The 15,173-nt window shown below is 49.4% G+C and overlaps 1 protein-coding gene across 3 annotated transcripts in view; it reads right to left on the reverse strand.

Annotated features, from left to right (window-relative positions):
* Window positions 1-15,173, reverse strand: part of FAM78B (family with sequence similarity 78 member B) — a 103,866-nt gene that overhangs the window by 35,714 nt on the left and 52,979 nt on the right. The window contains exon 1 of one of the 3 annotated variants that reach the window (XM_067728516.1): window positions 10,903-10,957. The exons of the other annotated variants lie outside the window; for them this stretch is intronic. Coding sequence (XP_067584617.1) covers window positions 10,903-10,916 — 14 coding nt within the window. The 5' untranslated portion in view covers window positions 10,917-10,957. Of the gene's footprint in view, window positions 1-10,902; window positions 10,958-15,173 lie in introns of those variants that run through there. 3 annotated transcript variants of the gene reach the window in all.

Here is a 15,173-nt window from a genome sequence, read left to right on the forward strand (position 1 = left end):
GAGCTTTATGACTCTTCCTTTATTCAGAAGCCCATCAAAGCCAATGTGGGAGCTGCCGTGGATTCAGCATCACACCAGCATGGCCCTTCAGCCCCACCACGTTCCACTCTGTCCTCACTCTCTTTCCAAGGGAATTTTCTTGCTTCTGCAGACCCTGCCTGGGTGGGGCAGAAAAAGCACTGGGAGGCAGAAGATCCAGGACCACTTTCCTGACTGTCACTCAGCCACATGCCTCGCATGAGTTACACTAGGACTCTCTTAGGCCTCAGTTGTCTGAGCTGTAAAATGGAGATCATAATGCCCCCTTACGGATTCACCATGTGGGTTACATGAGAAGTAAGTGCAATGTTAGGTTTTATGCCCATTACAACTTCCAGGCTTCATTGAGTAACTGCCAGCTACGGCCAAGCCATTTCTGCCCTGTGATCCTATGTGAAGAGCTTCTTGATCAGTCTAGCCCACCTGGCTTTCGGAGGGCTGTGTGACTTCTTCCCAGGAGTAGGGGCAGAGGAAGCAGATAAGCAGATGCTGGATTAATCTGGGGTTTGGGTTTTGCTGGGTTGGTGGCCTCTCCACTCTACGCCTCTTCGAAGGCTTCCTATCACAGGTAGAATAAAACCTGGAGCCCTAACTTGCTCCGCACGGCCCCACTTAATCTGGCCTCTGACTCGTTCTCCAGCTTCATCTCACACTACACTCCCTGTGCTCTCAGGGCTCTATCCCCACCAGCTTCCCTTATAGTCCTGAAACGTGCCTGCCTCAGGGGCTTGGCAGACAGGTGCTGTTGGGAAAGCACTTTTCCCACTGTTTGCACGGGTAACTGAATAATCCTTAGCTCTCAGTGCGAGTATTACTTCCTCTGGGACCTTCTCTACTCTGCACACACCCTCCCCTAACGCTGAACTAAACTTGGTGTCTCTTATTGAACCCTGTTCTTTTTCTGATTCATAGAACATATCACTGTTTGCAGTTACATATGTGAGTGTGTTTATGGTTTAACATCTGTCTCTTCATGCGGACTGGGACAGCTCAACTCTGATCACTGTTACAGACCCGGCACCTGCCACAGTCTGCCACACGGTGGTATTTCATGAACGTGTGGAAGGGTGAATGTCTGCAGAAGAGGCAAGAGGATGGAGAGTGTCGGAAAAAGAGTGATGGTGATGACGTGCCTGAGAGGTAAGGAGGCAGGGAGAAGGCAGAGGGCTCTGTGAGACGGAAGATGAATCCAGTGGAAGGCCTGAGGGTGACTGTTTCAATTTAAGATCTCACAGGAGTAGCCTTGAAGGATGGTCTGTTTTGAGGCTCCCAGAAAGGGTACATGCTGCCTCCTGATGGGGTTTTGTGCAGTCGGGGCATCCAGGGGGCCCCGGGAGCTGGGAAATGGACCGGTAAGTAGGAGAGGGCTCCGTGGACGGGCCCATGTTGCCGTGACCCTGTGGTATGGGGAAGCCCTGCCCTGCAGGTGTCTGAGGGAGTTGGGACTTCACGTGTATCCCTTGGACTCAGCAGGAGGGAACTCTCTTTGGGAGGCAGGGGCTCTGTGAACACAACTGCAGTGGGGGTTAATAGCAGCTTTCCCTCGTGGTCTGGAGCCCTGTGGCCAAAAACGCTGTATGGACTCTGTGGGACTCAGCTTACACCTTCCCTGGGCCACACTGGGTCTCTTAGTCCTCTGGAAGCAATGAAAAAGCTGAACAGCAGAGACAGGGATGGAAAGCTAAACAGGAAACTGGTAATAGCCTCTTGCAGATGTAGCTCTTTTATAATAGAAAGGTTCATACCAAGGTCAGATACACAATACTCCTCCTGTCCCGCCCAGGCCTACAATTCTTCTTCCCAGTGTTCACTTCCTGACCCTTTGCTCTCATGTGGGTTGAAAGATGTCAACATGAAAACTGGGAAACAGGAAGCCGTGTCTTGTATGTGTCACTTTTCGGGGCTCTTGAGCACACAGCCATGGGGGTAACTCTTTGTTTTCCACCTGCTCATTCCCCAGCCCAGCCCCTGGATGGACAGGCAGACCAATGCCCCAGCCACTGAAACTGACCCTTGTGCAATAGGAAGACTGGGCTGGAAAAGCAAAAGTCATCAGGAGAAGTAGGCGCCATGAGCTGAAGGAGGAGGCCACTTGGATGACAACAACAGGGTACGAGCCATCCAAGATCAGAGGTTAAGTCCATCCTTCTATGGCTAAGACTAGACCCACCAAAGGGAATGCTGTCCCAGTCAAAATCGATAATAAAGAAAAACCACCCCATGGTGACAGATGGTAACTAGACTTATCATGGTGGTCATTTTGTAATGCATAGAAATATTGAATCACTATGTTGTACACCTGGAACTAACATAGTGTTGTAGGTCAATTATACTTCGATTAAAAAACAATCATGATGGGCTTCCCTGGTGGCGCAGTGGTTGAGAGTCCGCCTGCCGATGCAGGGGACACGGGTTCGTGCCCCGGTCCGGGAAGATCCCACATGCCGCAGAGCGGCTGGGCCCATGAGCCATGGCTGCTGAGCCTGCGCGTCCGGAGCCTGTGCTCCGCAACGGAAGAGGCCACAACAGTGAGAGGCCCGTGTACCGCAAAAAAAAACAAAAAAAAAAAACAAACAAAAAAAACAATCATGATGAAATGGATGTGGAGGCAGGGAAGTGTGCCAAGTTCCCCTTAGCAGCATCCTGCTCTCAAACATAATCAGATAAATTGTGGGAAGAAGTTATGTTGAAGTCTCACCCAACTACAGTGTCTGTATTCCAGACCCCAGGTCTAGCTCAAATGCCATTAGACAGGACAGAAATCATCTAAAGCGTATACTGAAATATGATGTTATCTCTGAGAGCGGCATTGTGGGTGATTTTATTTTCTGCCTTATACTCTTATGTATGAATTACTTATGTAATAGAAAATGGTAGTAAAAAAAGAAAAAAGAAAAACCACCCCAGAGATATGGCTCATTTTAAATCAGTTCCCTGATTTCTTGAACCCTTACCATGTGCCTGGCTCTGTCCTGGGTGCAGAGGACATCAAGACTCATAAAACAGTGTCCCTGCTCTCAGGGAATGTTGACATTATCTGGGGAGGACTTAGAGGCAGATTACTTCAGTACAATGTGGGATATTTGGGTACAGAGACATGTCATCATGAGGGCAGCAGTGCTTTTGCTGGAAGAGGATGGTGGTGGTAATAACGACTGCCAGCGCTGATGGAGCTGCCTGCTCTGTGCGGGCATCGTTCACGGCCCTTCACATGCATTAGCTGATTGACCCTCACAGCCACTCGGTGAGGCTGGAACTAGCCTTGTCCCCATTTTACAGGGGAGGAACTGAGGTTTGGGGAGGTAAAGAAACTAGACTAGGGTAAAGCAGGATTTTTTTTTTTTTTTTTTTTTGCGGTACCCGGGCCTCTCACTGTCGTGGCCTCTCCCGTTGCGGAGCACAGGCTCCAGACGCGCAGGCTCAGCGGCCATGGCTCATGGGCCCAGCCGCTCCGCGGCATGTGGGATCTTCCCGGACCGGGGCACGAGCCCGCGTCCCCTGCATCGGCAGGCGGACTCTCAACCACTGCGCCACCAGGGAAGCCCTGGTAATGCAGGATTTGAATGCAGGCCAGCTGGCTCCTGAGCAGAATCTGGATAAAGAATGAATAGCAGAGGAAGCAGCACGAGCAAAGGCCTTAACGAGTGGTGTGGGCAGAAGGGGTAGAAGCAGCAATTTCTGAATCACCTGAACATAATGTTGGGCTAAGAGCGAGGGAGGACGAGGCTGAAGGGGAGGTGGTGGCCTTGACAACTGCCCCAGGGCTGTCTGGTCAGGTTGGTGCAAGGAGGTAGGGTCTCAAGAGTGATTCCTTGTGGGTCCTGCCACCTCCTGCTGCTATGGAGATGCTCCACAATATTCGGTGACTGAATGAATGGGAAAACAACCACAGCCAAATACTGGCTTAATATTCTGCTTTTCACAACGTACTCCTCTTATAACTGATCTCGTTTAATCTTCATGCTAATCCTATGAAACAGACAGTATGTCCTCCATTTTATAGACAAGGAAACCAAAGCTCAGAAAGGCTAACTGATTTTTCTCAAGGTCCAGCAGTTAGTAAGTGATGGAGACAGGTCTTGAGCCTATATCCACATTCTGTATGTTTCCTACCACATGCCCCACTGCCGTCACTGAGGCAGGATGGCCTGAGAACCTGGAAACTCAGTGGTTGACATAGTTGAGCTATCACTTCTCTGAAATACAGAACGGGTGGGAGGTTTGGGTATGAAGAACCCATTTTTCTGAAGAATTTTCCAGAACTTGACTCTCAGGAAGAAGATCTGTCCAAACTGTTTATAATACACTTAGTAAACATGAACAAGAAACAATTAGCTAATGAGCTACCACCAATGTTAATCATCTGTGCCAAAGGAGGCGAGCACTGATGAGGGAGATAAAAAGTCACAGGAAACTGTCTTTTGGATGGTGGGACCCAGGCCCTGCTCCCCAGCAAGGGGTCCCAGGCTGCCCTGCCTTCTGCATAGCCTGAATTCCAAACCTGCCTGGGGTTCCTGACCCTACCCACGCTGGGCGCTTGTTTAAAGGGACCCCTCCAGGTGATCAGTGGTCTCAACACCCCCCCTCCACCTCCTGCCCGCAGTTAGTCTTGCTCGGTTTCTTCTCTTCCACAGAACTTTTGCCTTGGATTCACTTCTGGTTCTCTGCCTAATCTCTGCCCATTAGTCTTCATGCTTCAAACTTCCTTAGCTCGTTCTTGTCATCCAGGATGCAGACCTGGCTTCTCCTTTATTCCATACTCCTCAGTTACAAGCCAGCCTTGCCCACCCAGAACTCCAGTCCTGACCCTTGAGAGCCCTAGGTGTGAGCCCCACAAAGTGAATTTTGTGTACATAGCACACTTTTTATCTTAGGTCCAACCACCCCAAATATAGTCTCTTAAATTTGGTGACATCTGCGCAGTTCTTTTTGTGTGGTACGGTAAAAGAGGCTCTCAGAAATGTTATTCTAATCTACATTTTTGATGAATGAAGTAATAAGGAACTTGTTTAATCCTCCCAACAATGTCCATTTTACAGAGGAGCACACTGGATCTCAGAGACCTTCTAACTTGCCACTAAGTGGTCAGGCCAGAATTAAACCTGGGCCTACCTGAGCCCCAAACCTACACTCTTTCAAATCTACTTGGAACTTCAGCAGTAGTTAAGGATATGTAAAGAAACAAATAGATTGGGGCAGCTACTCCTTAAAGGAGCCTCGCAGAGAAGCATTTTGGAACAGAAAAATCTTTATGTAACATAAATAAGCACCCATTAGTTTTCTGGTTTTATAAGTTTCTCTAAATATATATACATATATATATGTATATATATGTGTGTGTATATATATATATATATATATATATATATATATATATATATATATCTCCAGTTCCTTAAAGTGGGGCATGTCAGTTTGTGAGAAATAACCCAGAAAAGTGGCCAAGTTGTGTCTCAAGTCTAGTTGTGAATGGTGGTCGTGAACAGCAGGAAAAACAGGCAGCTGGTAGTAAATTCTAATTTTCAAGCAGCTACTCTAAGTCCCTGCCCTTCCCACTACTTTTACCAAGGAAAAAAGGGGTCTTATAGAGACCTGTGATTGCCAAGGGGGAGGGGGTTGGGGGAGGGATGGATTGGGACTTTGGGGTTAACAGATGCAAACTATTATATATAGAATGGATAAACAACAAGGTCCTACTGTATAGCACAGGGAACTATATTCAGTATCCTGTGATAAACCATAATGGAAGAGAATATGAAAAAGAATGTGTGTGTGTGTGTGTGTATATATATATATATATATGTATCTATAACTGAATCACTTTGCAGAAATTAGCACAACATTGTAAATCAACTATACTTCAATAAAATAGATTTTTTTAAAAAAAATGGAGTCTTGCGGGGGCATTTGTTACCTTTTATTTCCTTTTCCCCTGGGCCAAAAGCAGAAGGAAATAGGCTGAAATGTCACTCCCTGCCAGGTTCTATGGGACCCAGAGTTCACAGAACCCCTGTGAAAGCAGGGTGCTTGCCTTCTTCGTCATCAAGTATCTTTCGGGGCCCTTCCCACATGTGAAGGCTCTAAGAGATCGAACCTGTGCTACACGAACGGACGACAAACTCATGAGAGAAATGTGTGTCAAAGAGCAATTCTCTGCAGAGTAAAAGGATCCTGATCAGCAGAGGCTTCTCAAGGGCCTGGCAGTGGCAGGCAGGCGGGTCACATGGAAAGGGCTCTTTATTATTTTTTTAAAGAAAGTCAGAAAATGAGCAGCTATCGATTAGGCACTGAAGGTAAGGCAGGCATTGATTTTCAGGAAAGACTTGATACCTCCTGATTGGCTCGGGTGATATAAGGACAGGGCTGCTAGGAAGGGACTGCATATCTTGGGATCAGTGACTGTGCACAGGGGAACGGTGGGGATGTGGCGAAGAGGGGGGGGCACACAGGGAGTGTGAATGAGTGAGTGAGTGTGTGTGTGTGTATGTGTGTGTTCTGGATTCCATGCTTTATAGAGCCAGAGGTCCAGCACAGGGAAGGGAAGCGGGAGGTTGGGATGCAGGGATGACCTCAAACAGCAAGTGCTGAATGCAGCCCCAGAGCAGAAGTCATCTGAGGGGGAATGCGCCTAGGGGAGTGTCCATACCTACAGCCAAAAGAAAAATGGTGGTAATTGAAGAGCACACAGAGCTGGTGGGAATGAAAGTCTTGGTCCCGATGGAGCGGGAGGCTGCAGCCAGAAGGGGGGGCACAGAAGTGGAAGGCTGTCACTCCACTATGGAAGTGCTGTGCTCCCTGTGAAATTAGTCTCCAAGCCGCTCTCCCCGGAGGTGTGTGTGCTTCGCTGACGTCTGCTCTCTGCCAGAATGCTGCAGTGGGCATTCTGCAGTCAAGGTGGACCCAGCGCTGCCCTTGGCCATGCTGCATCAGGACTGCAATGAGTCTGGATTCCTGCTGTCATGTTCTGTCACAGCAGATTTCCCTCTGCCTCAAACAGTGTGTACTTAGAAGGCTGACAGTGCAAGACAGTCCTAGAGGTGCAGGGACAGAAGGTGCCCGAATTCTTTTGCAGTGAACATTCTCGCCCCGTACGGATGCTGCCGTGAATCAAAATGGTCACATATTCTGGAAGGAGCCCTGGGAGGAGCAGAGGATGGTTGGGGCCAACTGAGGCTGAGATGTGCAGGGGAAGAACAAGATGGGGCTTCTGCTGGAGTGACAGCGATACGAGAGTCGTACTATTACTGTGGTTTATGCACCTAGGACATGCCAGACAGGTTAGAGCGTTTTATATACATTTCTTCCCTTAATCCTTAGTACCATGCTTCTGCACAGTGGATATTATTAGACCCATTAAATATATAAGAGCACAAGTTCAGGGAGCTGAAGCAGCTTGTCCAAGGTGGGGAGTCAGAGGTGGCCCAGCTGGCAGGCTGCTCTGACACTTAAGCTTCTCCTGTGTCTCCGCATTAGGTAGGGGAAGCTCTGTCCTCGAGCCCCTGCAGGAGCAGGGTTGCGGGCACACGTGCGGGCTCAGGAGGCCGGGCCTCAGGTGGCTGCGTTTTCCCACTGCCCAAGGGCTTGCCAGGCCCTGTGGTGACAGCTTCCCACCCCTCCCCTCCCCTTCCTTTGAGCACGGAAAACTCAGCCCACAGGCCCCTCCCGTTCCCCAGTCCCACTGTGGTGGCAGGCCAGGCCCAGAAGGACTTGGGCAGAGGAGTGCACAGGCATCACAGGTGAGACCAGGGGTGTGGGGAGCAATCTGGGCAGGTCAAAAAGAAGGCAGAGGGGCAGGTAGAGGCAGCAGTCAAGGTGGCCAGAGGGCCAGGATCCGGGGCAGGCAGGCAGGAGAGCTCACGGAGATGGAGTGTTCAGAAGACACGGAGGCAGGCCTGGTGCTGGCCCGAGGTTCGGGCACATCTGGGGGCGTGGGCACACAGCTTCACAGCTTCTCGATTCTGCGGTGTGGGCTGTCAGGTGCCACCGGGGAGGGGAGGTTAGGGACTACCCTGGAAGGAAGGCCAGCGTGACCGCTTTCAATAGGAACAGTACAGCCAGAGCCTCTGGGCACAGACTGCCATGCACTGCCCTGGCAGAGAATCCTCACTCCCTGTCTCTGCCCCAGAACTCTTGCACCCCAGGGACCCCTAGGCCTCCTCAGTCATCCCTCTCTTCACCCCTGCCAAGAAAGGGGCTGGGGGAAATGGGCAGGGCACTGCCCGAGTGATAGATACAGTGAGTGAGGCTCAGACCCTCCCCCGCCACCTCCCAGAAGGTCTCTGGGGCTGGAGCAGGGGATGGAATCAGGAACTCCTGTGGGTGGAGACACTCCGCCCGCACAGAGGAGTAAGGTGCAGACTCCCGAGGACTGGTGACGGTCAGAATAAACACGGAGATAATCAGATCCTAAGCGCAGCAAACAGCAGACAGCAAGGTAATTCCCCACGTGGCGATGGCAACACCTAAAAACACTGAACTGCGGTTCTCACAGGAATGCTTAATGGCCCACATTCAACCTAGAGCGGCTTCTGGATTATGGGTTAGGGTAAATAAAGAAGATCATCTAAGCGACATAACCATAGATCTTTAGCTTAAAATGACATCTGGTACCAACAGAGTGTCTGTCTCTAAGAAACTCAGTCATCCCAGGAGCCTCTCTGCTGCTCTCAGCAAGTTTTCATCCTGATTTGTTCTGACTGGTGGGAAGAACACAAGTTTGGACCTCCAGCTCCCCTTTGGGCCCCTGTCGTTCGTTAGCCAGGAGCCACTGCTGAGAACGGCCCGTCACCGGTCAGCATGTGGGCCGCGGCTCTGGCAAGGGCAGTGCGCTGGGTCTGCTTCCACCCGTGGGCTGGAAGCTCACCCTGCTGGCCAGCCCAAAGAGCCCCCCACGCACATCACTATACCCCCGTCTCTTCTCCAAGAGAAACAGCTTTAAGCACACAACTTCCTGGCGGCTGGTCAGTGGCAGCATTTTCTTTGGAAGGAAGGAAAACTCAGGTTCTAATTCCTGGTTGTATAATGTCCTGGCCATGTGACCTAGGGCGGGTTACCTCGCTGCTTTATGCCTCAGTTTCATCATCCAAGATGGGGACTAAGGGGAGGAATGTCTCTGACTGCCCTGGACTCATCAGAGAGGTCTGTTTCAATGCTCTCATCTTCTCTTCACCCAGCTGGCCTTCCTGCCCTGAACACTTATCATGGCAGGTCTGCCTGCATCTCACCGCACCCTGACCTTTGCCTCTGGAAGCCAGCCTAGTTGCCAGGGAAACCAGGCTGGAGTCCTAGGATCAAGCGATGATGAAGAGCTGTGTTCAAAAGGAAAAGAACAGGATTTATCACTGGCCCTGATCCTGGGTACCATGAAACCCTGACTTCACATCCTCTCTCTGCACAGGTGGGCACGTTTGAAGAGTCAGGCAGTAAGAGACTGCAACTGCTCTCTTGCTTCCGCTGTTTCGGATGTTGTTATTCATGATCTTTTCTTCCTCTGGCTGAGGCCAAGGCAAGTGGTGAGCAATCCTGGCTTTTCCTCCCGTGAGCTGCTCCCCAAAGCCCAGCTAATAGTTAACTTCCCTGCTTCTTTCTTGCTTGCCGGCCACTGATGCCATGAGCACATGTCATGTGCATGCTGGCTGCTGGCTAATCCTCAGCTTTGGGAGAGTAGAGTTTGTGGCCCTCGACTATGAAAGACTCAGCTTCTGCTATCTCATCAGGCAGAGCTCCGGGAAGCTGAGCACATCTGGACCTGTGAGGAGTGAGACAGAAGATATAATGGGATGACACGGCTTAGGACAGAAAACAAGCTCTGAGCCTCCAGCTTCCCTGCATGTAATACTGAGAATTAAGAAGTTACAAGTGTGAGCATGGGCTGGCACTGTACCATCAAGCTTTGGGAGGTCCTATGCCCTGTAAATGTTGACAGGAATGACCGAGAAACCTGAAAGGTCCCTGCTGAGCAAAAATGAAAGACGCCACAGTGGTGAAAAACCAAGTGACCAGTATGAACTGTCTTTGATGACCAAAGTTGGAGGCTGGAAAGCATTAGGCCTCTGTGTGAAGACGACTGATGGGACCACTGTAGATAGGGGTCTCCTGACCATCCCACAAATGCTGGCCTGAACCCGACCCTTGTCTTTCATGTGTTCCCAGGATCAAGCAACTATGGAATTTAGGAGGCTGAGATCAGTCCAAGGAACACATTTTTCAGTGCATCTGCTCTTTTCTGCATCAAGGAGACCCCAAATGTATGGCTTGTTAAAAATAGGTACTCTCTCCAGGACTCATGGGCAGGAATAGGAAGGATAAGGTTATACTGGCTTTCACGTTTGTTCTCTGCACCCCAATAAATGGGCCTCTACTTTCAGAGCTTGGCTGTCAAGTCAAGACGCCTAATATGATGATTGCACCAATGCAGAGAGAAAGCTAGAAGTCTCAGACGAGTCCAGGACAACTTGTAACACAGGCTAGAACAGCTGTCATCCGGCAAGGACACATTGACCATGGTTCACGTACAGCGTCTGTGCTGTACCTACAGTCTGTTCTGGAAATGTAATTAGTCTCTTACTTTAGTTACAAATAACTGGGAATTACCACTTTCTTTTGGCCACCTGAAGTGGGAGAAAAGTCAAATCCACAAGGTCCCAAAATATGTCTTTATAACAGAAAATTGTCAAGTGGTTACTAGACCAGGATGTCTTCTGCACAGGGCTTTTGAGGGGATCCAATGAGTGCAAGTCATCAAAGTTCGAAGCACTTAGTAAGTACTTGGCAAATGTTCAATGTTATCTAATTTTCTGTAATATTTAAAATATAACCAGCCAGAAACTAGGGCTCCTGGCTTCCCAGAGGCTAGTTCATTACCTGTGGCTTTCCATTCTTTATTGCTCTCTGGCTGAGTTTCCATCCAGGTCATAGTGATTTTGCCTAAGATAATATAAATTGAGTTCAGTAAGTTGCATGATCCAGGTTCTCAAAGACTTGATTAGCAACAGGAGACGTTACTCAGCGCCATGGCCTTCCCTGGCTGTAACTCTGCAATCTCGTCTCCAGAAGCAGCCAGGTCTCTCTGGCATATTGCTGTTTCTGTCTAAATTCTTGGGGTGTATCTCCCCACTGGCTCTGTCTGCAGCTCTCTTTCAGCTTAGTCATTCCCTCTTCAGAACGGATTTACTAGGGATTAGCTTTCTTATTCATTTATCACATTTCTATTATAATCATACTCACGACCCCAGTCCCTGGATAGACACAAAACAGAGAGAAAGGTCGAGAGAAAATATAGGTCCAAGCCCAAAGTAGGCTTCTGTGGAGTCCAGCCTAGTTCTTTTCTTCCAATCTTCACCTCGCTTCACCCAGTTTATTTGTTTCTTTACCATTATGGTTTATTACAGGATATTGAATATAGTTCCTTGTGCTATATAGTAGGACCTTGTTGTTTATCCATCCTATATATAATAGTTTGCATCTGCTAATCCCAGACTCCTGAGCCATTTCTCGCCCCCCCCCCCCCTTGGCAACCACAAGTCTGTTCTCTGTGTCTGTTCACTTCACCCAATTTATAAAAAAGCACTAATCAGGTTCTTAGGTCAACAGTCTGAGTTACCTTGGAGAGAAACCTCTGGAGCCTGAAAGGGTACTTTCCCTTAGAATCCTCCAAACACTGCCAGACCGAGCTCTGGGCCCTCAGCCCTCATGGCACTGCCTCAGATAAGATACCTGAGGAAAGGTCTTGAGGGAGACGTTAATTCACGGATTTCCCTGATGAAGAGCAGAGTACACACTGATGTCCCACTCTGGTCATTCCTTTCTGCAGATGCCCCACTATTCAAGGAGCAGCTGGGTGCTCTGTTACTCCAAGAGGCAGGTGTTGTCTCAGCTCCTGCCCTCAAACCAAAGAGGATGGGGGTCTGACAACAAGGCCCTGGACCACCTACAATTCTGGGAGTACTTCCTACATGCCAGGCCCCATGCTAAGTACTCTATACATTCACCTCTTTTCATCTGTGCAACAATCCTATGAAGCACATACTGGGTGACCCCCATTTTACAGATGTGCAAACTGAGGCCCAGAGAGGTTACGTAATTCGGCCAAAGTCACTAACAGGTGCCAGAGCTGGGGTATGAACCCATTAGACTCTGTATTCTTGGAAACCCACTTAAAATACACTGTGAAATTGGCTAAATTAGAGAGATGAGAGGTTAGAAACAAATCTGTTTTCTAATTAAAAAATAAGACCACAGAAACTTCCTATCATGAATCAGGCTTGGCTGTGCCCCATCTGATGGTCATTCAGCCTGAAGATGATCACTGGCCCCCCAGACTCCGCACGCCCTGTCCTGGCCCAGGTTGGGGGCTGGATGTGGTGGTGGGGCAGCAGATGAGAAAGCTGACTCTCATGACGGCCCTCTGGACCAGGTAGCTGTCCTCAGCCAGGATTCCCCTCCTGCGGGCTCCGGACTCACAGCCTGTCCCCATCAGGGTCCTGCCCCCTACAGGCTTCCTCGGAAACAATGTGGTTTAGTGAAAAGAGACTCTGCAAGGGGAAAAAGCTGGATTTGAAATTCCATCTCTCGTATTTGTAGCTGCATGTTCAGACGACTTTACCACTCCAGCTTCGGTTTCCTCAACTGTGAAGCAGAGCTAATCACTCCAACAACGTTATAAAGATTAAATTAAATGTGTGGTGAGAGAACACAGGGAAAGCTTTATAAACATTAGCGATGAAACATATAACAAAGTTCATTTTCATCAGGGTGTGAATGACCATTAGGAGTTTTGCATTTTAAAGAACACTTGCATTTTAAAAGAGGAATCTGATAAAACAAATGACGCTCAAAGCAGTGGGTTGTTGATATGACATCAGAAATCCAGGAATCCCACTTACTTCCTCTGGCAGGCCTGGAGGACTGGAATCGTGCTGTCCCTCCCTTCAAAGAGGCTCTGGCCCTGCTGTGTTGTTCTAGCTGGCCTCCCGTGCATTCACACTTGAGTGTGTTTCCTTGAACAGCCCTGCACAGAAATGAATTGGTGCTTCCTGGTACACATGGGTTGCTGAAGGGAGGGTAAGGAGGTGGGGTCTGCATGCAGATGGGAGCAGCTGTGAGATCTCAGCTCTGCCCTGCAGGATGGGGAGGTTGGGGGAAGATGCCACTTCTGGCAGGAGCAGTGTCAGGATCCAAACGCATAAACCATTAAGGTCAAACACAGGGCAAAAGGAGGCAGCCCAGCAGAACCAGTAACACCCCCCACCATGCTGGGATCCACCACCCTGCAGGTACTAGTTGGCATGCAAATTCTTTACATAACAAGATGCAGGGCAGTAAGTAAATCAAATAGACACCATTTATGCTCTTAATATTCAGCCAAAGGCCCCCTCTGTGCGCACGCTATGTCAGGCACTGCTGGGGGATACAATGTATGACGATAAAAAGACATTTTTATCGCACATTAGGATTTCTGAGGTGCTCACACATGCACTATCTAACTGAATTCTTGAAACGAACTGTGCAGAACATAGTCTAATGCCCATTTTGAGGTCAGGAAACTGAGGCTCAGGGAGGGTGTCCTGGGTCATAGTAAATGGCAGAGCTCAGGCTACAGGCCATTGGTTCATGCATTCGTTCATTCAGTCACAGAGTGGCCAGGATTTTTCCGAATTGATTTTGGTGTAGATCTGTAATCTTTCAGAAAAGACTGGCTGCTGAGGCCAGAGAATCCAGGAGCTTGTGAGAGGCAGGTACGCCTGTTTGGTTGATGTGGTCTCCCCAGGACAGTGGGTGCTCTCTTGGACACAGAGCAGGGAGTAACAGGTAGAAACTGTGCCTTCAAACTGTGCCTCTCTTTTGCTCAGCTCCTACGAGTCCAGAGATGGATCACATTGGGGAAAGAGGCAGCCCAGCATCCACCAATCACACAGGCGGTCAGCTGCCACTTTACACCTGGTTTCATCTCCACGACATCCCTGGGAGGTGTTACAACCCCACTTTACAAACGAAAAAAGCAGGAGAGGGATAGGAGGCAGAGGGCTGCTGCTCTGAGGTCGCCAGGAACGCTGACCGCTACAGGGCTGTCCACCATCTTGCACGTCCTTCCCTTCCTTCCATCCTCCTGCTGTCATGGCTCTAGTTTACCCAGACCCTGATTTTCTGTCTCTTGCACCACTGCAATAATTCCATTTGACATTCATTAAAAAAAAATGTATATATTTAGTGTCAGTGCTGGCCACTGGGATAGAATGATGCGCATAAGTTAGTGCCTGCCATTCTAGTGAGGGACACGACAAGAGAACAGGCAACCCTAAATGAGGATGAGTGCTGCAGCAGGGAGAAGTCCAAGTGCAGCATGAGTGTGTGGCAGATGCACCCAGTCCAGCTGGGGGACGTGGGAGGAGGTGGTGCTCACGGTCAAGGGAGGTTGGGGACCTCCATGATGAATCCAAGTCCACCGTCTTCCTAAGAACCCCCTTTGAGAGTCCTTCTGAAAATGAAAACCTAAGCGAACCACTCCTCTTCTCGAAACCCTTCAGTGGCTCCCTATCGTCCACAGAATGAAGGACAGGCTCCTTAGTGAGGCTCCCAAAGTTCTCCATGTTCTGACCTCATCTCCCACCATGTCCCAACATATCTACATGTTTGTCTCCTGCAGAGTGGAAGCAACTTGAACGCAGGGCCTATGCTCAGTTTAGTTCTCTGTATCCATGGCCCAGAACAGGGCTGCTATATATTTAGTTGTGATGGACTTATTAAAAGAATGAATACATTCCTGAGGTCGGAGCCCTTGTCCCCAAGGAGAAGGCCAATTCTGCCTTCCCTTGGGTCTCCTGGTACGAATGGTCCAAGCCCCCTGCAATTTTGGTCACTGAGGGGAGAAGAGAAGTTTAATAAGGAATGGGGCATGGGACCCTTCTGGGATGGAGCTCTGCACCCCAATTTCCTGATCTCAGCCCTACAGCGAGTTCTTCCTAAGTCTTGACACAGAGGAGTCCTGGGTCAGTTTACACATCCCCCGAGTCAGAGTCCATGGAAATTCCTTTGGGTGACCTGTCCCTTCCCCCAGTTCTCTGCATCCCATCCCTAGGAGCCGCAGCCCCTCACACAGTGCTCTGTACACATCAAGCATTTAGGGAGTTCTGTGT

Source organism: Pseudorca crassidens, chromosome 2 (assembly GCF_039906515.1).
Source record: "Pseudorca crassidens isolate mPseCra1 chromosome 2, mPseCra1.hap1, whole genome shotgun sequence".
Lineage (NCBI taxonomy): Eukaryota > Metazoa > Chordata > Mammalia > Artiodactyla > Delphinidae > Pseudorca > Pseudorca crassidens.